Source organism: Halichoeres trimaculatus, unplaced genomic scaffold (genome assembly GCF_033239565.1).
Source record: "Halichoeres trimaculatus isolate MK-OKI-2021-1 unplaced genomic scaffold, fHalTri1.1 fHalTri1_scaffold_3, whole genome shotgun sequence".
NCBI lineage: Eukaryota > Metazoa > Chordata > Actinopteri > Labriformes > Labridae > Halichoeres > Halichoeres trimaculatus.
Window position 1 is genome coordinate 30602780 of NW_027437181.1, and position 24799 is coordinate 30627578.

A 24799-nucleotide genomic window follows, 5' to 3' on the forward strand; every position below is an offset into this window, starting at 1 on the left:
TTTTTCCATTTGAATTGGAACCAACGAGATTAGAGATGATTTACGGGTTTCCCCGACTCTTGACCTTCATGTGGGGTCAGAGGTGGAAGGGTGACCCACATTAGGGCCTCCTGTAACTTGAGGGCTTAACTAATAACTGTCCTCATGTGCTCCCTCTGAGGCCATAAAAGGAAGATTGCAGGGGGGAGAGGTCAGAAAATGTCATAACGGGGTCAAGAGTTGAAGCCGAGAAGGGAGGTTGATGTGCTGCAAACACAAGCTAGAGTGACACAGTTTTCAACATTACATTACCCTTTGGAGAGGCACACATATTACATGTTTAATTCAAACCCTGTGATGTAAATGTCAGCAGGCATCTTCAGCCTGCAGCTTACATCTCTCACACCCCCTGTCTCTTTCTGTCATCTCACTCATGTCAGGCTCACGTTCGTGTCCTATAGAGACATGTTCCACCTGTTGGACCATGAACGATATCTAGAGACCAAATAATCACTTTTCACAACTTCCACAGAAAAGAACAACACATTTAATTTTGTTGTGGAACTGCTGCAAAAGACTAAAATTAATTGTAAATCACATTTTATGTACATGCACCATGTATTCACACAACACAGGATGCATTCAGTAGCACATCTGTCCACCAGGGTCTGTTTTAAATGATCTGTAAAGTGGGGAGACATTGCCACACTGGTACTGAGTGAAAATGTAAAGCAGGGGAGAGACATAGGAACAGTGGCTGATGCACATGATTATCCTATTATCACATCATACTGTCATGGCTGTGCTCAGCATTGTTGTTGCACTCTGCGTTTTCTGAGAGTAAGTTTTTAGGTTGAGTCCAAAGCAAATCATGATCCCATACTGTAGATCTGCAGCCTGCAAACACCCTCAAACAGCCAACAATGCACACTAATAAGGTGTAATTACTTCTTGAGGCCAAACTCAAAAATGTCAAATGAGTACAGACGCAATTAACAAGCATTATGTCGAAATAATGACACAGCTTTGTCATCTTGGCTGAGAAGTAGGTCCTTTATTTTCTTTCACTTTACAACTTTCTTCAGATGCCAGCTGCTTGCTCATGGCTCTTAGCTCAGTCAGTGACAAATCCAGGAGGTGTGAAGAGGAGGTGATGGAGAAGGAGGAGGAGGAGGAGGAGGAGGAGGAGGAGGAGGGAGAGAGCAAGAGAGGAGTCTTTTCAACAAACAGGTTTCAAAGACGATATCTCATACGTTAGCTTCAATTGCTAATCAGCTTATGTGGCTTCTATAATAAATATTCATTTTTTCAGAAAAAACAATATCTGCTCCTTTTGTTGGCTGATAATTTGGCCTTTGCTGTGAATTATTCACAAGTAAAAGTAGTTTAACCATCATGTGAGAAAAAAAATCAAAAGGATTTGTTTATCACCTGTGATTTTAGCATCAATACAAGAATACATCAAAACTAGGACAAACTTTCTGCAATCACAACCAGCATTATAAGAAGTCCAGATAAAAACAGGATTATTTTCTCAAAAGGGGCCTTCTTCAGATAACCACATTGGCTTATCAAATAACTAAAATACATTAAAGAAAACTGTTCCCAAGCAGAGCAATGTCACTGTTCTGGCTCAGCATCATCACTCTCACTCACCTCTGTGTAGTAAAAGCAGCTCTAACAACCCCTCAGTACATTTCCTGACCAGCACCTGGCAACAAACTGAAACATTAGCAAGTGGTTGGTCCAGCTAGTGAAGCATTTAGCAGCTAAAGAGCCAAATATTTCCTCTGAGGGTTGGTGTAAAACAAAACAAAAGTAAAGGGCAGTGGAGCACATTGTTTGGCACAACTTCTGGCCGTGACCCTTTTCTGCATGTCTCTCCACTCATCTCCTGTTTCTCCTCAGTTGTTTGAGCTTAGAGAGGTGCAAAGGCCTTTAAAATAATTAAGAGAAAGTAAGGGACAGTCACTTTTTAGCTTGCTGTCAACATGCTGGCAGAGACAATGCAAATGAAAATTAATGCTCTGGAGAAGCTGCATGAGAAAATCAGCAGCAAAGCTTGCAAACCTGAGTCTTTCAGTACATTTAGTATCATATTCATGTGAAAGTAGAGTATTAAAGCAACATCTATAGGTTCTATTTACTCAACTCATGTCTACTCTGAAAAACGTGTGGCTGTGTACCATTTTTATAAGCTGATACAATGTTTGTGTTTGAAATGTTTTAATTCAACCTAAGTACATTTAAAATTTATTGGATGTCAACCTCAATTACAGTCCATATAAGACACATTGTGTTACCCTCTGTCATAATTCCTACAGTTTCTGCACAGTTTAATAAGGACAAGAAATACTGGAGAACCTCTCTTTGAAAGTCCAGCACTTGAGGAAGCAGATGTTTTGTCTTGGCTGTTCCAGCTCTACACCAGATCAGGTAAAGAATAGGGATGTCCCAATCTAATCACGTGATCGGGATCGGATCGGGATCAGGGCATTTTTTAACAATCGGAGATCGGGGGAAGGAAAAAGCCTGGGGCCTTAGTTCTTGTTTTTAATTAAAATGTGTATAATAGAACATCATAATTCATTTTAGAATATAACTTTATTTGTCATTATAACAAGTACAACGATATTGCAAACAAGAAATTGCAACCTTATTGTCACACACATACAAGGTTATCTTGTGGTGCACCACTGAGAAGCTTTATTTTTATTTTGTTGGTCCAATGCTGCACTAAGTGGAGAAAAAAAGCTGTATCCATGTTGGCTAGAATGATACCTTCATTTGAATAAAATAAAAAAAACTCAAAGGACAACTTGTAGGAGTTTTTTCTTTTCTTTTTTCCTAATGCATTGCTGCTGAAAGATTGGATCTGGAAATATCGGGATCGGCAGATACTCAAAATAAAAAAATCGAAATCGGATCGGGAGAAAAAAAAAGGTGAACGGGACATCCCTAGTAAAGAATTTCCCAGTATGGTACAAATAATATCGATATTGGTCTGAGTTCAGGCAAAAACACTCTGGACCTCCAACCAAGCATTGTCTTTCACATGAAGCAGCTCTGACTCTGAGTTTAAGGCTGTATTCACATCTGTGGCTCATTTATTTTGTTCCGATTGAGGGGCAAAAATGATACAGTTATATCAGTTGTCACTTGGTTTGTTTGTGTTCACAAGGCAAAAGTCTGTTGTGGTCCAAAGTTGTAAACAATTGCCACATGCAGGCGATTTTGGGGAGTTTCCTTATCTTCATGGAGCATCAACGTGTGTGGCTAATTAACATTATAGAGTTTATGGCTCATGTATCAGTGTGTGCTATATGAACAACATCTGTAGTTCTTAAGAGTCCCGACTGCATGAAGGCACTTTGATAAGGCACTTTGTCTCTTTACCGCTCCACGTGAGCCCACATCTCATTTTATTTAGTTCTTCGGTCTTCTCTTCTTCTGCTGCCGTGGTTGATTCTTCTACTCCTTCTTCTTCTACTGTTTTGACTGTACAGTTGTCAACTGAGCTCATTACTGCCCCCATCACTACAGTTTGAGCCACAGGTATGAGTCAGTTGTGCCGGTTCCTGGGGCGTTTGTGTTCTCACTGTAAAGGAACTGCTATAAGGCTCAAATGGAAGAAAAGTGTCCCGTATCCGTGAGCGATCTCTGTGTTCACATGTGCCCAAACAACACAGGCTTTCAGGGGGGCTGCTCACTGTTTTGGAACAACTGCTCCAGACAATCCAGGTGTGAATACGCCCTTAAACTTGAAATGACAAAGCCAGAGCACCAGCAACACTGGTTTGCATTCAGAGTCCTCCTGGTTTGGCTTCATGCTTCCCTCTGAAACAGAGGAAAACATCTGTTTACTGGTGTTTTGGTTGTGTTTCATCAACAGTACACAACCGTATCTGATTGGACTGTGATGTGTTATTGTTCCACTCTTTGCCAAACCTGTGCTTTGAGATACAAACACACAGGAAGATCTTACAGCTTCCAAGTCTTCCTTCAAAACACGAGCCATTCGTCAGAAGCTGTTACAAACAGTTTTAAGACGCTTCCTATGTGGTCTTTAGAGATCCCTCACAGGCACGTCTTCAATCCTGATTCACTGATTGCTCACCCATCACCTCCCCTCCTTCTCCCCCTCCTCCAGCAGCTGCTCTCTCTGGTCCCATCCTGGAGGATTTCAGCTCCAACTGAAACGCTGTTTTATCTTTTACCACAACAAGTTAAAACATCAATGGACCAGAGCTTAAAGCCTAATACCTCTGTTCTCGAGTGTTTTTACCTCTGATAAACCCTCACCAGTACGCCTGAGCCCCGTGCTCCCACACAGAGTCAAGTGGAGGAGGAGCCTGTGAGCAGAGTGCAGGTGTGGGTGGTTTTGTCCGGTGGAGAGAGGGGTGCAGCTGGTCGGGGTCACAGAGGCTGGGTGAGCTGAATGACTAATGAGAGGTTCATGGTGACGGCCTAGCCTTAATGGTGAGCCGTAGGAGGACCCGCCTTGTCTGGCTGCCAGCAGCCTCCTGCCCTGTCCCTGCTTCAAACCGGCCATTTAACAAGTTCTCCCAGAACATCGGGCCACAATCCTTCACTTAACAAGCTCATTATTTCACATTGTTATTGTCCTTTGCTCCTCCTCAGCAGCGGCGGAAGGGAGAGGATGTTTGATGTGTGTCGCTGTTAGAGAGACGTACAAGGGTCTCTGAGAGGAGGGATGATAATGGATCCGCTAATGATGTGGCCCTTGTTTATATGGATTCTGGCAGTAATGCTGGCTTGTCTGCATGAATATTCAGAGGCTATGTGTCTGGGAGACGAAAAGAAAGAGAGGTGGTTGTTCAAGGTTACCTTAGAGGGCAACAGAGGACACAGCTCAAGAGCAGCTTTGAAGTTATCGTCATCGAATTACGGAGGAATGCTCAAAAGCAAATCTTATCAGACACTACTAAATCATCCTTTTTGATCTGTATGGTGAACTGCAGACTTTCTATGCATTTACAGAAAGCATGTAAGGCTTTAAAAGAGACACAAAAGCAGAACAGCCAGAGACTGACATTTAACATCCACTGATTAAGACAACTCAAGCTTTATTGGCTGTTCTTCAGGGTCATGAACAGTGCCTCACCAGACAAGTGAGAAAAATGATACACATAAATGATGATCTATTGCCAGGGTTAAAGAATGATGCACTTTCAATACCCTTTGTAAACAGCCGAGGGCACTGTCTGCCTTCAACGTCTCCTGCTTGATGTCATTGTGTCTTTTTTTTTTTTTTTCTGTGGACAGTTATTGCCAGAGCATATCACAGATTTACAGGTAATAGACTCAGCCAGTGTTTCCCACACAGCGACACTACTTGGTCATCCCACCAAATAATCTGTCAACCATGAGGCCCTTTGTAGAGATTTCTATTTTAAATCCATATAAGGCTGCTATCCCCGTCAATAAACCAGAGAATGTCCTTTCAATCTCTGTGCTCCTCATAGTGAGCTGTGTCTCTATATCCGCTCCAGAGGTATCAGAATTAAACTGAGATGAAAAATAAAAGCACTTATGACACCTGGAGGAGCTCGTCCAACATAGGTTACAATTGATTATTGTTTAACTGTTTTCTGAACTCAAGTAACTTTATGATCTAGCAGAAAAAAAAACATACAAATAATCAAGAATTTATTAACCCTATAATGACTCCTTTAAAATGTTCATTTCCTGTCATTGTATCTTGTTGTATCATAATGTTTTGTTTCTTATTGCATCGTATAAAGTACTACCATATTGTGTATTTTAATATCACATCACATCTGTATTAATTTTAAAACATGCATGTTATTGTAAATTGGTATGAATGAATGATGTATTAGCTGTGAGCAGCACTGCACTTATGTACAGGACAAATTCCCCTCTGGGGACAATAAAGTTTATCTTATCTTATCTTATCTTATCTTATCTTATCTTATCTTATCTTATATTATATTATCTTATATCTTATTTATTCTTATTTATTTGTTTTGTATTGTATTGTTACAGTGTTTTGTGTCATAGAATAGAATAGAACTGAATAGAATAGAACTGAATAGAATAGAATAGAAAACACTTTATATTCCCCAAAGGGAAATTCGGGGGGAGTCGCAGCAGCAAAAAAAAAAAAAAAATTAAGTGTATAGAAAGCATAATAACGTCCATAAGAAAATAGATGATGACAGCTTGTCCGTCATTGTCCAGTTCAGCCAGCCTCCACCTCCACAGGGCCCAGGACTGAACTTCTTCAGCAATCTGTTCAGTCTCTGTCTCCTGGATCCTGTCTGTTCACAGCAGGTGAAGCTCTTCCAATGTGGCGTTGGTGTCTGATGTTAGCTCCGTTAGCCATGTCTGTGAATAGCATGATGCTACTCTGCGCTCTGGTGTTCTCTCCGTTGCTGGGTTAGCATGGCTAGCTCGTCCATCTTTTTGGAGATAGATCTTAGATCAATAATGATGGATGGAAGGACAGGTCCATGTCGTCTCTTCTTGGCTAACACCTGAGAACCAGCACATCGTCCTCACCTCCTTCTCCCCACCTTGTGGGAAATCATCAGGCCTTGCACCAGTTAGCATGACAGACTGCTAACAGCTGATTTCAAATATAAAAAATGCAGCCATGGTAACATGTAGAATCTCCAGACAAACACAGGATTAAAAATAGTAAAAGTATCACTGGAGACAAAACCAGTTTTGTCTTTAGTCCGTGACCAACAAATTAACCATACAAAGTAATGACCCACCCCAAATGCAGAGATGATGAAAAAGAGATGAAAAAATTCCAAGAAAAGGACAAGGAAGAGAGAGCTGCTGTAACAGGCAGCCACAATGGGGTGGCGCCTAGCAACAAATGTGTTATAACAGTGTGTTATGATAAACTATTGCATTACATCATACCATATTGTTTCATAAGTAGGTATGATACTGTGTTTTATCATATTGTTTCATTTAACATTGCTTCATTTCATACCTTATTAGATAGGACCTTGTGGTATAGCATCTCATCTTACCTCATTATATGCCTTTGTTTCATAAGGTATTGTATTGTATTGTATTGTATTATAGCGTTATTTGTATTATATCTAGGTACATTTATTCTGAAACATAGTGCTGCAGGATCTTTTTCTCTAAATCAAGTAGAATACAGCAATAAAAAGTCAGAACAGTTACCATTTCTCTTAATCAAACCTCGAAAACATACCTTGTAAGAAAAATCTACTTTTGGATGAGTTACAGAATGACTTTTGGAAAAACACTCTTCTTCTGCTTTAGCTGTTACATCTTAATGTGGGACTGGATGAATTTTCTGAAACTTCAGTCTCAACAATTTATCATTGTTTCTCTCTGCAGCAGTAAAAATCAATAACATAGTTATACTGAGTGGAACTGACTGAGTGTGAAATTGCAATCAAACAGCAACTATTACCTTCAACCAAACAGAAGATACGGAGATAGATGATGTTTACAAATACCCCTAAAATTCACTTTACATTGTTTTGCTGTTTGTTTCAGTCATGCTCTGTCATGGACAGATGTTCCTCATTCAAATGTAATTTAGTGTGCACACTTGATGAACAGCAACCACGGCCATTACCAGGGTTTAGAGATCATTTAGGTCCTGAATGTTTCAGCCTGAAGTGTGCCGTTTTCAAGGCATCTTTGGGCCTGAAAAATGCATGCCCAAATAATACCTTATGATTCTACCAAGCTCTGTGATAAATGAATAAAAAACATTCAAATGAATTCATCTCTTTCCACAGCTGTACAGACCATGGGTGAATTTCATCAACTGTATCTTTTGGTCATCAGGCTTTTCTTTTAATAAAGCGGAATTAAAACTTAATGTACAGGCAGTAATTTGTTTAGTCTTTAAGATATTTACAAACATTTTCATTTTAAATGTAAAAAAAAATTAAAAAACTTGGTGTTATTTTATGTCATGGGTAAAAATATTCTATTAAAATATCACAATACAATATTAATTCAATTTTATCTTTGTATTTGCATATATATATATATATATATATATATATATATATATATATATATATATATATATATATATATATATATATATATATATATATATATGTATTTATTTATTTATTTAATAATAATAATAAATAGATAGATAGATACATTGATTTTTTTTTCAAATAAATAAAAAATGTAACAAAAAATCACCAAAAAATAATTATAATAATAACTGAAAGATGTCAGCTCGCACCATGGCATACTTTACCAGCAATATTTACTGATTTTAACAAACTGTGTTGTGTTGTGTATGAAAAAGAGCAAATCTTTAATGTGCCTTGAGTTTCTGAATAGAGAAAAATATATATTACCCATCAGGCCAATCTACCTTGCACATTGTTTCCCACAATGCACTGCACTAGTGTTGGTTCTCTTCTGTCCTTATCAATCTACAGTGTGTGGCACTCAGTTTAAAGCGCTTTACAACCACAATATGGTCCTTAACATTCTCAGTGGAGTAATGAAAAAAGAAAGGGCGGTGGTTCTTTTCAATTCTAGTCATCACAGAGGTGATACCAGCCTCACAGGTAACTTGATGTCCAAGAAACTTTTTGGAGTCCCTCAAAAACCTTTTTTTGGCAAACCATAATTTGATCTTGTGTATTTGTTATCAGCTTCACATTGACTTTTCTTTACCAGAAAAAAATGGAAAATTAGACTGCAAACTCCATTCAAAAGCTGCACGTTTTATTCACATTTGCACAGCAAAGGTACAGAAAACAGCTTCTTATCCAGCAAGATGGAATGTCAACATCTCGACTCAAAACACGCCTAAACCAATCAGTGTTCCCCATAAGTCAAGGGTCAACTTAACCAAATCCAGCTATCGCCAAAAATCTTACTTACAGAGTCTTTTTTTTCCCAAATATTTCAGATTCTTTTAAGCTTCAACATCTGAAAAACTATTTGCCGAACACTGCAGGAGAGTCTCAGATTCAATAGCTTAAGCTTGATTCTAATTTAACCTTGTGGCCGTTCATTCATCCAGTTTCTCTTTTAAATCACAGAACAAATTATTTAAATGAAGGTCACATATTTAAAGGAATTTTTTAAACCGAGTGAACATTTTTCATCCTGACTGTCAGCTGCGGCGGGGAGGACTGCCACATTAAAAGGTTTAAAGCTGGACTGAAGGTGTGACATGAAATGGGGAAGTGCGACAGAAATGACACCAGCTGCTGTGACAAACTCGTAACCACAGCCAGACCAAACAGCCTTCAGACGGAACCAATTAAACCTTTGGAGAATTCAATTACCACCTTGATGGGGCTTTCAACATCAATAACTAAGCGTGTTTCCTGACAGGAAGGCCAAGGCTACAAGGGGCCCATACTGCTCTATCAGTTGAGAACAGCAGACAGAGATTGCTGCTATCGTTATGCTATCGATGTGTTACCCTGGATCCTGTATGATGTGATAAATATTCATTTGTTCCTACATGCACACTGATATGACAGATATGCATCCTACATGTGCTACCATTAGGGTTAGAAGATCAAATAGCACAGCCGCCCCCAGACAAGATTAGAAAATGTCACACACCACCTCCTTAGCCCCCCTCCTCTTCCTTTTTACCTCCTCTGTGTCTCGTTCAGAAGAATGAAGACAGGCAACGACTCAGACAGCAACGCCAGGCTCTCTAGCGCATACTAATCTAAAACAACATTGCATCTGGACAGCACATTTTATTCCCTCCCCAGCGAAGCGTGGTTAAATGCGAGATAGGGATCCGCAGATCTCATTACTTAGGGAAGGTTGTGGCCTGCATCTAAACCCTCCTTCCCTCAGTCGTGTGCAGGTTCCTATCACTTCCAACCCAGGAATTGGAAGTGACAGGCCACTCAGACGGAGGTGTCTGCGTCCCCCCATCAGCAGCAATGCAGCCCCACTCAGGGCTGTCAGCCTGATTATCTATCAGTGGGAAGGGGGGGGACCTAAGGAAAGGAGATGTCCAGCTGGAGACAGAGCGCTAAATGTGTTGTCTGTCCTGCTGCCACACATCTGCCGATACGCATCCCACCTGTCCCTGCGGCTGCCACAAAACCAATCTGTATGTCTTTATCACTCTTCTGCTGTCCCAGAGACTCAAAACTTCCTCCTCAGTTTTAATTTCTTTCTCTGCTTTCTTTACTTCCCTCTCCTCTAGAATAAAAACATAAAGCATCCCATTCTTTCCTGTCGTTCACCCCCATCTCATTCACAACTCATGTACCAACTTTTCTTGCTTGTGGCAGCTTATTACACAGATACTGCTACCTATCTTCCCTGTGTGAACTCGCTGATCAGTGGTGGTTTTCCCACAGATCAAAAACAGACGTGCTAAATGGTAGGAAGCGTTAAATTATTGCCTCTGATGCATCTCAGGCTTCTCTCTCTTCTCCACAAGGACATAAAAACCATGTTGTTTACTTAAGCACTGATTTTTCCTGTCTCTTTTCCCTTCTGTGTCCCCAGGCGTGAAGCTTGGAAGTACTCCACGGCAGTCCAGAGAGGTAAGTGTTTACTCCACTTCTCCCAAAACACTGATACACAGGTTGTTCCCAACTGTTATCTGTAGCTAAAAAGTGATTGTCGGCCTTGTACCTCTCAGCGTGTCTGATAGCATCAGCGTGGAGAGGCTGACCTCACACTGTGCATCCAGCCACTCAGACTTGACAGAGTAAACTGTCCCAGTCCTTCCAGACCCAGACCCTCCAGGGTGTGACTCAATCTTTCTACCACCCTTACAGCAAAACAGCTTTCATCTCTTTATATTTTTTGGAGTTTTTGTATCTTTTATGAACAAGGGAAGGCCACTGAATTAGGTTTTTCTGGCTACAAAAGCTACTTGATTATCCAACTCACTGTGGCCATCCTTTGACCTTCCCTCACACAACTTCTCATAGTAATTTACATCAATTCAAGGCTGTTGTCATTTGATCAAATCAAATTAAAGCTTAGATATTTAAAAGTGCAGTAACAATAGGTTAAAATGTGTATTGATGGCAAACTTTTTCAGTGTTGTTATGAAAGAGTCAGCAGGAAGCACTGCTGTGCTTGCAATTCAATAGTCCAGTTACTGATAAAGAAACATGTGTTAAGATATAAAGGGAAGTACAATAAAGCCTTCCAGATGTGTCTGCAAAACTGAAGCTGTAATTTCTTGGTTCATTACATTCCCTGGAGCAGCACCTGTTCATCTGTTTTTACTGAGTCACAGTTACACTGAAAATAGTCCTTCACTGAAACACTTAAAGATTTCTCCCACGGTGTAACCCAGGGGTGTCAGATTAATTTTAGTTCAGGTCCCACAAACAGCAAAATTTGATCTCAAGTGAGCCAGGTCAGGAAAACCACAGCATAATAACCTATGAATAATGGCAACTCCAAATTATGCCTTTGTCATATTATGAAAATATTTACATGTAATGTCACACCATCTTACATAAAATTTATGAACAATAAAAAAAAATATTTCAACAACTATTTACCCCTGTTTGTCATTTACACATGTGCATCAGAATAATACACCGTGTTTAAGGTGTTTTTATCATCCCCAGAACACAGATTACACCACAGCATTAAAACATTTAAAACAGTAACAACATAAGAACCAAAAAATCACTCAGAGAGCGCAGACCTCCTCCAAGCATATTGTGATTGTCACCAACACCTTAGTCCTACTTTAATGTTATACTCCCTTCCAGCAGACTGTCTGCTACAATTTGGTGTTAGTTGCAGGTTTGTACCATAATTTCTTACCTGACAGCCTAAAGTCTTTTTTATTTTTCAAATTTGTCGACCCATACTAGCATACCACAGAAATATTAAAAAGAGATTCAATAAAACAGAAATAAAACATCTTCATCAAAGTAATGTTGACATTTAAACCCTTGGGCACATTTAAACTCCTCGCTTAGTTATTTTACTATGTAATCAAAACAACTTACCAAGATCTAGAAATTGTTTAAAATTCATATTCATTTCCACATCTGTGTTGTATCCTGACCACTTGAACTAACACACCAAATCACACAAACCAAAGTGGGAGCTTTTATCGAAGAAGGTGCAGTAGTCACCCTGCCTTTTAAATGAGTCAAATTATAGACAAAAAAAATACATAAACATAAACCATGCTCTTTTGTCCCAAAGCTGCTATTCCCTGTGATTTTTTATAATCTGAGAAGTTATCTGGCGCCATCCTGGGCTGTTTGATATCCCTGGTGTAGCCAATATGGCCGTGCCCTGCTTGACTGCAGCTGCTTTAGACCCACTGCCATGCATACTCACCTTAATCCTTTTTTATCAATTTTGTGCTTTTAAAAACGGCTTAAACTCTTTTATTGTTCTTTAACACACAATAATATAAATAAACAAATAAATGCTTTACATATAAATACCATATTTATAGTAACAACTTTGAGCCTGTTACCATCACCTGCACTTTACTGTACCTTCTGCACCTTTTTTAACTTTTTGCACTGTATCTGTAAACTGGAGTCTATGCAAACAAAATTTGGTTCTGAATACATTTGCTGCATAGAAAATGACAAACAAAGTCTGTCTAAGTCTAAGTCTAACCCCACCAGTCTGATTTATTTCAATTGATGCATCCTAAAATTGCTGAAAAAACAGCATTGTGATTCAGACTTGTAAACAGTATTCTGAGCATTCCAGGAAGACTCAACACTGACCGGCTTTGTTGACACAGCCTGAAGCAGATTTTATCGCCAGATTACCCCGATGAAAGCTGGGACGACATTATCATACATCGGTTCCACTTGCTTTAACTCTGCAAATGGACTGTCTGGTCTGCATACACCAAAGCCTGCTAATATATGATTAGTCACATGTAGAAATCTACGGACATATTTACTACAAAACAAAACCAGACCTCCCCTTACAACCCAGAGATCTAAATACAGGTTCTGTGTTATTATGATAAATCAGTACAAAGACATTTTCCTGACAACAAAGTTTACAGATAACCAGAGTTTTTTTTTTTTTTTTTTAACCTTCCCTAGTTTTATTTTTTTCCAGAGAAGATGTACACTCTTTCCACTCCTACATAAAATATTGCTTTGCTTTGGGCTTTGTGCACACATAAAAATTGATAACTCACTGGTTTTCTCTGATATGCTGTTTAATTTATATGCACCAAGTAAAATCACCCAAATTACATCATTCATATCCAAATGAATTGTACCTCCAACTTCATCCCAGCCCAGTTGTATCATTCTGTTATTATGAGGTCCAAATAGTTGAACAGAGAGCTGCACCATGTTTGACTCCACATCAATCCATGAATGAGGTTCCTTTGTCAGACATGCAGCCCTCATACGACCGTATCCTTCCTGAGCTGACCCCTGCTTGCTCTCGTCTCTGCTGCGATCGTCAGCACCAATGAGAGCTTCACATCAGTGCAAACCCTGAAGTACGTGCTGTCTGGTGAATAGGTTGCTGCCCTGCTCTCGCCCTGCACATTAAACAGACAGGGAGGAACCACTCCTTCCTTTCTCTTCCCCTCCACACGTCCCTGCAGATGAAAGAAAATGACCATTTAAGTCACGAGGGGGATGAGCTGAGATTCATGATCGTCTCATCACCTTGTCTGTTGTAAAATTAAAATTCTACATCCAGACCATTGGCTTTATGATGCCATTACAGCATTTAATTGAAATAAAATGTCAGAATGCATGATGGCCCAGGGCATCAAATGATGCTAATCAAGCAGTAGATGATTCTAATTTAGATTCCCCATTAAGTGTTTATAAGACATTTATATGACATTACAGCACAGTTTACTGATAGGTCAGAGATGGCATTAGGCAGTGTGACATTTACACGCAACACAGTTAGACCTTTGTTTAAGGGGTAGTGAAACAGCACCATCAAGTGGCTAAATATAGCATGACATGCCTCACATGTGGTAAATGTCATAGCTCATAGTAATAAAAACAGATTTACCAACTTATTGATTATTCACTTCTGTTACTGTCAGTACTGTTTGTTCTCCTTTAAGTGGATACATAATAATATTAAAAAGGGCTGATTCGTTGAAAAAAAAACCTGACAGATGTTATGTTCTCATTGTTTTACAGACTCTTTCAACGCAGGACAGAGAACGAGGCAAATCAGATCATCTTCAGGACCATCCAGCAGCAGAAGGCATCTTGTCCAGCCCAATCCCTCCCATGCAGTTCCCACACTTTGAGGAAAGCAGACAGACGGCCACCCCGGGGTCCCGTGAGCAGGACATAGGCGCTCTCCATGTCTCCAAAAGACATCGCAAACTGCTCAAAACAAGCCCTCCAGTCCATCAAAACAACAACAGTGCTTCCTCTTCTTCCTCTTCTGTTTCCTCCTCCTCCTCAATCTTCATGGGCTCGTTTTCCCCCGAGACCTGGAAAAAGCTCTCTGAAACTCTGGAGGTGCGGCGGCAGCTGATGAAAGAGATGTGTGCAAAGTACAAAAGCAGTATCTCCAGGACCATCACCCGGCACCATGTCAAACACCTCTTTGTTGAGGACAAGTACAAACTGTTGTACTGCCAGGTGCCCAAAGCGGGGTGCTCCAACTGGAAGAGGACCCTGATGGTGCTGGCAGGTCAGGCCCCAAACGCTCAGAGCATCAAACATGACACAGTCCACTACGGCCACCATCTGAAGAAGCTGGACAGCTTTGACCGACAGGGGATCATGCACCGTCTGGAGACATACACAAAAGTCATGTTTGTGCGTGAACCACTGGAGAGGATGGTGTCAGCTTACAGAGACAAGTTTGAAAATCCAAACAACTATTACCACTCACTGTTTGGGAAACCTATCATCTCTAAGTACAGGGTGAACCCGTCGTGGGCGGCTCTGAAGACAGGCAGCGGGGTGACTTTCAAGGAGTTTGTCCAGTACCTGCTGGACGTCCACCGACCTGTGGGGATGGACATTCACTGGGAGCAGGCCAACCAGCTGTGTAACCCATGTCTCATAGGTTACGACTTTATCGGCAAGTTTGAGAACATGGAGGAGGAGTCCAACTTTCTCCTGCGACTAACTGGAGCACCGGCCAACCTTACGCTGCCCAGTTTTAAAGACAGGAACCCCACAGACAAGAGGACCTCTATGCAGATCACACAGAAATACTTTACACAGGTCAGCACGTTGGAGAGACAGCGAGTCTACGACTTCTACTACATGGACTATCTGATGTTTAACTATTCTAAACCTTTTAAAGATTTATACTGACTGACTCATATCATGATGCCTGAATCACATTCCACTGCGTCTTCATCCTCCCGTGACAGAAATCTTAACATCTAGAGGTTCACTCACACACTCACATGGACCTTTACATCGGAGCAGAAGGATCAGAGACCAACCTTCCTCAGAGTTTCACAAAAGCTGCTTTTACTGAAAATATTTCTACAAGGATAAACTTCCTTTCAGCATTTCCGTGAGATGGGAAGGTTCATGTGATGGTGTACCAAACCCTGTTCTGAAATGAAATTATTTATCCACTTCTGGCACATTGTGAGGTAGAATATTCAAACTATAAATGTAATCTAAAAAAAGTTTATTATTGTTAAACAGGCTTTAAATCATGCCATACTGTGAGTCATATAGCATTTGCACATGATTCATCCACAGCACCACACGAGTGGGATTTAACCAAGGCTCGTACATCATATATCTATATATAAAATTGATTTTAGTATACACTACAGGGAGTTATGTGAGCTCTTACCACCTACATCTAGATTTAAAACACCAACGTGTTGGATGTTTGTCATTTGGTTAATTTAGCAGCAGTCACAGCACCGTGCTGCACTTTGTTCAGACAAAGACCTCAGTTTATGAAAGATCTGCATTTACTATTTGACTCACAGCAGGTAAGGCATCAGTATACCTCTATGTAACGCATTCTAACAAAGGTATTTTGTGTAAAAGGTTTTTGACTAAAACCATAACAAAAGTAAACTCGATATATATTATGAATAATTTAAATGTGTCAAGTGCTGCCCACTCGTAAGCTATGTGCACTTATTGTAGCATTTTTCTACTTCTAACTCTGACGGTTCGGTTTGTGCTTTAGTCTGACACATACACGTGTTGCAGGTCCCACAACACAGTGGATACTCAAATGGCTGCTGTCAAAAGCAGGATAACCAGGCTCCTGCAGGGTATTAACAAGCTGCAAATATTTTCTAGTGCTTGTAAGTGTTGCTGAGTTACTAATCATTCAATTTGCGGAGTCTGTTGATGGTGGGGCAAGCGAATGGGTCAAGTTTAGCGTTACAAAATTAAAAAAAGGAGTAAGAAACAAAGAAGAAATAGGTGTTAAGATTGGTTTTAATGACAAGTGCATTCTTCCTTGAGTGAGAAAGAGGAAAATGTGTGCCCTAACTTCTCCATCTGTCACACTTATCACCACCACTAACAGCCATCACTTACAACACAGTCACAGCATTTGTAACCTACAGTAACCCTCTGTATATAACACATTTATTGTACACCACCGTATAGGCTTTTTCTGACTCTACTGTGTAAAATTGTATAATGGGCATTCAGATGAATCTATATTTTTCTATGTATTTCTAAAATCTATATATTCAGTGCTTCTTGGTGAAGGTATGTTTCTTTCCTTTTTTGATGTCATTAATTGTTCTTTCAGTAATACCAGTGTAGAGTGTCGTGTAACAGAAGAGTTCTTTTCCAAAACAAAATATCCACCAGCTGAAAACCACAAGTTTAACTCTCAAGAGGCTCAATGACTGCAAAATTGAGTCTTTGAATTAAATGACTCGGTGCTTTGGAGGTTCTAATGATTTTTTTTTTTTTTCTAAAAAGATAATGGATATAGAAGATTTTGGAAACTAGCTCTTTACTACTTATCCCTAATCTGTTTGGTCTCTCTATAGGATAATAGACCCTGTACAGATGAGCTGCATTTCACCTATCTACCCATCCAGGCTAATGACATTTCTACCCACGGCTACTTCACTGTGTGTGTGTGTGTGTGTGTGTGTGTGTGTGTGTGTGTGTGTGTGTGTGTGTGTGTGTGTGTGTGTGTGTGTGTGTGTGTGTGTGTGTGTGTGTGTGTGTGTGTAAGGATGCTTTCGATCCTTGGTCCTGCCTCATTTGGGGACAGTTATAGCGTACTCACACTAACAGTACAGTATCCTGTGTTAAACATTTACAAACTGCTTTATTCCCAACACGCCACCCAGCTTGCACTAAAGCCATTAACTTTTCTTTCATACCTGTGCACTGATGGACAATGCACATTTATTTTACAAATGAGGATCTTTTACTGTTCTGTACAGGATGAAACATGTATCAGATGATAAACACAAAAAAAAGAAACAAACCCCCAAACCACAAACCCACACTTCAAGTAATAAAATATTAAGTCTGATTGTGTCAAAAGTGGGTGACAATATATTTCTTACAAGGGCATAATCCACTTGAAGAGCTTTTGACCGTTTAACTCCCTGGGTTCAAACTCAGTCGATTTTGTTTTTAAGCTGTTTGAAAAGCTCATAGATGTAAGGACTATTATAAATCAGATTCATAAGCAACTGAACAAACAAAGAGTCAGAAGTCAGGGGTCTTCAGGCCAAATTTGAAACAATACCTATCAGCTTTTTGGCCTGGTCACAAAAGCAGCATGTCTTACTGTTAGCAAGCTAACACAGCTGTTTGCTGCCTAACATAAGCAGTTTCAAACTGTTTCCTAATGTATGGGTAGCATCTTCTAAAGGGTCCTGCCTCTGTAGCCTGTGGAGACCATTGAAGCTGACCTAAACAAATGAGCTACAGAGGAGTTCCTGTTAGCAGCATTAGCTTCTTCCGACCCCATCTGGAAACAGTTTGCTAGCTGGCCAACTAACCAACTGTCATGGACCTGAACCACAATCGGCATCATTTTACTGATATGGTTACTACTGATGGCATTGAGGCGACCGTCTTTTATTAGTGTTCATGTCCTATGTCACTGTAACCAAATACTTAAATTGAACTTGACTGCTGGAGAGTCTGCCACCTTATTTGAGTTTATAAACATAGAATCAGCTTCACCACCCAAAGATTGTGGTTATATTTGCAAGAAACTTGGAATGGAGCAGCCTCAAAGTGTTGCTGTCAGTCAAATGTTCTTTAGATTGATGCAGCCTCTGCATCTGAACATTGCAAACAATAACAAAAAACAAAAAACTTAATCAGAGAGTGTACTCTATTGTCTCTTCAGTTGCTAATCAGTCTGATAATATGAAACAACGTTTCATCAGATATCTTTTGTTAATGTTTTGCCAGCCTGGTACACAGTGATATGAGATTATAAGGTCACGCGAGTTACAAACCCTGAACATGCTGTCAAAGGAACAATGGCTGCTGTGTGAATATGATGAATTGTGATGCTGGGAACAACCTCTGACTAGTCTTCTATAAAGAAACAATCACTATTCAGCTATATGCTTTGCAGCTAATTGGAAATGTGTTTTATGTAACAGAATACTTTATAGAGAGACATATTTACCAATGAATAGATGGAGTATTATGATATAAAAATCTATAGACACTATAATCTACTTTGAGGACCTCTAACATCTTTGGTGGTATAACCCTTTCACGGTGATGGTAACTGTATGAGCTATTGTCAGTATAGTGTGTTGGCTTCTGCAATTACAAAATTAAATCTTTGTTTAGGTCGTGGTCAGATTCAATGTAGGTATAGCCAAGCTCTGACCGGCACAGCTATCGCAGTATGATGAGTACTAATCTTGCAAATACTCTTGTCAGTCCCTGCTCCTTGCGATTAAAGTTTTCTTGGTTTGTGGGTGTATGGACAGATTAATCAAAAGCGTAACTACAGTAACAAGTGAATGTATACCTGTTAATCGTTGGTGCAAAAGTGTAAAAACATGATCTAAAGCCCTTTGCCTTATTTTACACTGCCAATCAAATGGTATATTTCAGGAAGACATTCTTCAGGTGGTTCTCATTTCTGGCTGATGAGTGTCTACTAATAAATTGTCTTTAGCATTTTCCAACTTTGTACTGTTTTTATTTCCCCCTTGTTGCTGTTGTGTTGTTTATCTTAAAGTCTGTGAGGACCATCTGTTTAGCATTGATTGCAGTGACATATGGCTGAAAGTGTTGATGTTTTTCGAGGATGGAGACTCTATTTCCCATGAGCACCATCACCTACTTTTTAGAGGTAGGACTCTTGCCAAGACATGCAGTTGTTTTGAAGCAAATGAATGGAGAGCTGAACTTCTTTTCAAACTACCTCTCTTTGTTTAAGACAACGCAGCAGTTTACAGGATATAAAATAGCAATTGCACCATAAAGCTTTTGATGAGGCTTGAAAACTCCACATCAGAAACAGATGGGTGATGTCATAGATACAATGTTCATTCATTATACTGTCTAAAATATTTACAGACCACTGTATTATAATTGCTGCATGTGGGTTTTGAGGCACATTATCATAACCAGCCAAACTAGTGTTTTAGCCAGTGCTCTGTCACTCTCCTGTGTAGCTTTCTTCTGCTCTTCTGTCTTTTTTCTTTTTGATGGTCTGGCTCCAGTGTCCACCATTACTACAAAATGAATCTAAGAAATCCCTCTGTTCAACAAAAAGAACAGGTCTTGCCTCTCACTTTGTCCACTCACTTTTCACTGCTTAACTTTGTTGGTTGGCATGTTACCTTGGTCAACCAAGGCACTTCTGGTCTACATGCCATAAATTAAATTCATTAAATTAAATTCCTGTTCCCCTGGTCAAAACCGACCTGACCATGGATACTGAGAAACAGCATTTAGACATAACTGAAGTCTAAAACAAAGAGGTGGCGCAACAAAACACCAGGAAGACCAAATTTTACCCAAACATGCATGATTAAGCTTAAAACCAGGAAGATTTGTACAGATAAGACAAGCATTAGGCATGATCTGCATGCTTACTGTTACATTTCTGACTTAAACCAAAGGCTGTGTTGACTGATGCCAGTGGCCATTGCTCCAAGACCGCAGGGGAAGCTCAGCTTCCCCTAAAATGTCCCCAAAAAAGTGGTGATAAGTACTGCTGTGTGTACATTTTATTGACAAAATATGTGCTAGAATACCTTCATCTTTTGTTTAGAATCAGCTACCTATCACAGGTAACTGGCTCCACCTCCTTCTCATTCATCTCCACAGCTTCTCAGCGTGAAAACACAGATGGACGCTGGGCAGCTTCTGACCTCAGAGGGGAAGCGTAGAATGGCTTGTTACACTGTGGAAACTGGACGGTCATTGGATAAACGCTGGGCTTTGTCCCGCCCTCAGACACTGGGCGTCTCTGGGGATCTATGAGGCAGTGGGCTGGCCTGGACGCAGGGCTTCTGCATGATGATTGGATGATCTGTCTGAGGCTGAATCCCTTTTTAATTGACAGTAAAATGAGCCAGTCAGCGATCTTTATATATAATGTATAATGTCTTTATGTATAACTCTCCACCGGAGCGTCATCTCAGTTGTTCTGGACTGATCCAGAGGCTTCATCGATCCCCAGTAAGTTTACTTTTCTTGAAAATGACGAGCATTGTGTTTAAAGATTCTCTCTCTTTTCACCAATAAGCAGCTACAGCTACAGCTGCGGAGCTTCTCCCCCGTCACTCACACTTACAGCCTGTCATAGTCTCATGTAGCAGCTCCAGCTACTAACAAGCTGACACAGAGGGTAGAATTTATGTTTAAATAAATGAACAAATTTATGATGTAGGCCAGAAAAAAATGAGCTCCCCCTCCTTGACTGACCAGCAGCGCCACTGACTGATGCTCATTACCAGTGGCGAACCGTGGCCCCAGCCACTGGGCCCTCAGTAGGACCATGGGACCACATGTGGCAATAAACAATCAAACCAAGAAATAAAAACAATAGCCAGAATCATGTGACATGGAAGTTTAGTATATTGATAGTTTTGTGGGATTACAAATTTATCATGTGCCTCCTCACTCACTCACAGCTACAGTTCGGCGCTTATCCATTAAAGTGATACTCCGGGATGGAACAAGTTGGGTTCTATCACAAGGTTTAGGGCAGAAATTACCCCTACAGCAGTGTTTTAGTGCAGCAGAAGCCCTGGGCGCTCGCACCAAACACCCCCTCCCTGCTCGTCAGGTTCTTTCCTCTGCACTCAGACGGGGCATATTTTACTTGACCAAAAACACAAATAAACGGACTCCCACCGAAAAAATCAGATATCTGTCTGCATTCACGCTTTATTTAGAGAATTTTCAGCGCGTTACTTTCACACAAAACACCGCTAAATAAGGCTCTAGTTCTCATCGTGTCTCTTCGTTCTGGCAGACTACCTGTGTTTGTTTATATCTTGCACGCTGCGCGCGGACTGATACACTAAGCGGCGAGAGTCTCGTAGCCAGCTGTGGCTCTGCAGCGGAGGTAGCGCCGTTTTACGACACAATGAGAACTACAGCCTTATTTAGCTGTGTTTTTTTGTGAAAGTTACGCGCCGAAAATTCTCTAAATAAAGCGTGAATGCAGACCGATATTAGAATTTTTCAGTGGGAGTCCGTTTATTTGTGTTTTTGGTCAAGTAAAATATGCCCCGTCTAAGTGCAGAGGAGCAGGGAGGCGGTGTTTGGTAGGTAATAGCGAATACCCGGAAGATGTCAGGAAATGATCCCGCCCACAATTTAACAAAATATGATTGGCTAAGACAGCTGTCATTGTCAAATTGTGGCCACATTCGCTTGAGTTACACAGGCATTCGTTGCAGTTACTGAAGGTTCTGCCTGCCAGAATGTGTCGCTGATTTACCCAGATACCATCAACAGGAAAATTGTGATTGGTCCATTTTCCATTTAGTTATATTAACCCATTGTTGCCAGGACAAGTTTATAAAAATAATATAAAACTCATTGCTATGATTTCATTGAGAAAAATGAATAAATAAAAACAAAATAAAACAAAATAAAGAAATAAAATAATTATTTAGGATTACAAAAATTCTTTCAATATTTTTTATGAGGCCTTCACTGAATACCTTGAAGGCCCTGAAGGTCCCCCACTGCTCATTACAAAACTGAAGCTCTTCTTGTTCCTGTCTGCCTGTGAAACATCTTATATCACGGTAAGTTGACACTGTTGGGAGTTTTCAGTTTTCAGTCATCGACTGGGGTGTTAACTCTCAGCAGGATCAACATTGCATGTTTCGCTGTGAAGAAACAGTTGAGCTTAATGGAAAAACCCTTACTACCCCACTCCCCCACCTCGCCTTGAAAGGTTTGTTAACACGAAGCTCAACAGAAGAATTGATCCTGCCCTCTTGTTACAAACACACCATAGAAACAGTTCATGCTTTCATGAGCATTTACACACCCCTCCAGGACGGAGCAGGAGTCAAAACCAACCCAACTCAAGACTCACAACAATTATCGTCTTGTAGTCACGGTATCTTAAGAGAATAATTTTCATACGTAGGTAAAATGAGTAAATACATACAGGGCTGTGGCTGTGAAATGAGCAGTATCAGTACACATAGCTCATTGTTGTTCTTGATTTATATGTTATTTATATTTTTTAGTGAGCAGTCAGGGTTCAGCCACAATAAACCCTTGATACACATTTTTCTTCATAGTGCACAGCTACTTGCTCAGAAATGATTTCACACCAAATCTTTTTGGAAATGATCTGGCAGTAGCCTGTAACTCAGACGATGCTGTGTCAATTCAAACTGTTAAATCAGTCTCTTCTTAAAATGAGCAAACTTAACTTTTAGTACTCACATTAAACTGAACATTTCCAGGACAGGGCCTCATGAATCAGCAGCGCGCTCGATTCAGTTCATCAGCCTTATTGCTGTCAGTCTCTGACACTTTCTTTTCTATCTGTCCTTAAAGAACCCTCTCATAGGATAATGTAATTCATCAACTGTTTGCTTCATAAGCCATACTCAATTTTGTAGATTAATCAGTTTTCATCCACAGATTCTGTGCCTTTAACCTCTCCTTTCTCAGCTATTTTATTCACTTTCCTTTGTTTCACTGTTAGCAAGCTTTCAACAAACCAACCAGACTTTAACATGCTGATGTTATTCAGTTAGTCCTCCAGGTAAAAACGACAGCAGTGTGTCGTCAAAGAAATGGGCTACAATGGAGATATACTTATAAAACTGGAGTATTAAAAACAGTCGGTTTGTTAACCACTTTTATTGATACAGCTTTGGTTAAACCACCAGTGAAAATACAATGATACTGATAATGTGACTGTTTATCCAGTTTACAGCACAAAATAATTGTGTAACCCATCTCATAAAGGAACAATTTATAAGCCTGACATCTATCGTTTCAAGTGTGTACTGCAGTCTAAATTCAAAATATTGGAGAGCATATTGGAGACTGCACCGTCACTCTGGAGCCAAAGCTTCTGAAGCTTCAGCAGAGCAAGACAGGGTTGAAACACCATTTGGAGTTACAAGCAAAGGGTCCTTCACTGTGAGTTTAAAAGCAAATGTGTACTTTGTGCAATGTACTTTTTGTTTGCAAATTGTAAACTATTCTAAATCTTCAGTATGAGCTTCTTTTTTGTCTGCGTTTTCCAGATCCTGTGACCATATTACTCACTCCAACAGATAAAGGGTAGAGTATATAAAAACCTGAGTCAGAGCCAGTCTGGTTAGCGATAGCAAACAGCTTGTGTAATGTTGACTAGCTCACTGTTGTTTTACCAACTATACGTCAAATTGTTTTACTCTATGTCTTTATATGATGCCCATGCCTAGTAACCACCAGTTAAGCATTTAGCCAGCTTTAAGTAGACAATAGATGGATGTCTTCTTACCTGTCAGCTGTCTTCTTGTCTATCTGGATAAAATTATTCCACTCTACACCTGTCTCAAAACCTTTTTGGGTTTTAACTCCTCTCCTTTTTAGAAGTAACACAAATATTTATCCTAGTTTGGCTACACTTCAGGTCATTTGTTTTTTTGTTTTTTTGTTTTTTTTTGTTTGTTTGTTTTTTGTTTTTTGTTTTTTTTAGAAAAATGGCAAGGCTGTTAGGTTGGGTAAAATTAATGACATGTACATCCAAATCTACAATTGTCCTTCCGTTTTTTTTTCTTTTTTCTTTTTTTTTTTTTCCTTCTCAGTATTGAACTGTCTGCTATATCTGCCATGCCAGACTGACAGCCACCCCTCACCAGCATCCTAATCCTTCGCCCAAAGAGGGGCCTGTTTTGGGACATGAGCATCTTCCCCTGTAGGTTCGTTGTGGTAATTGTTACCATATCTGGCAACCCAGTGCGCTTCCATAACAGTCATGTGGGGGTGCCTTTAAACTGGCTAAAATCTTAGGTCAAACATTCCCACAGACCAAATAATTTAAAGAACTTATATCCATGACATCACCCATTTGTTTCCAATGCAGAGTTTGAAGTCCTTTGAAATTGACTGTCAATTAAAAAAAGTTTAATTCAACCTGGCTTCAGTTAGGATGAGGTAAAGGGACAGGCCTTAGGCCTGTTCACAGACAGCTACAGGCTGCATGCCTGTTAGTCAAGTTGGCCATGCCATGGGCAAAACTTGTAAATTTATTATTTAAAAAAAAAAAGTCACCACCAAGTGTTCCGGTTGTAAACATGTTTACTTTTTGTTGTAAAATCCAACTTTTTTTTGACTTGGTGTGTTTGTGGTTTCTAATGTTTAAGTAACAAGCTGACAGTCATTGCACATGAGTATTTTGAATATGCTTCATATTTTAAGACTGGAGGTTGCAGCTTGAATATTTTAGA

At 39.9% G+C, this 24799-nt stretch overlaps 1 protein-coding gene across 2 annotated transcripts in view; it reads left to right on the forward strand.

The window, feature by feature from the left end:
- chst8 (carbohydrate (N-acetylgalactosamine 4-0) sulfotransferase 8) overlaps positions 1–19051 on the forward strand; it is a 262265-nt gene extending 243214 nt beyond the window's left edge. For both annotated transcript variants that reach the window (XM_074666344.1, XM_074666345.1), the window contains exons 3-4: positions 10486–10523; positions 14112–19051. In XM_074666344.1, coding sequence (XP_074522445.1) covers positions 10486–10523; positions 14112–15251 — 1178 coding nt within the window. In that variant the 3' untranslated portion in view covers positions 15252–19051. The remainder of the gene's footprint in view (positions 1–10485; positions 10524–14111) is intronic.
- The last annotated feature ends 5748 nt before the right edge of the window (positions 19052–24799 follow it).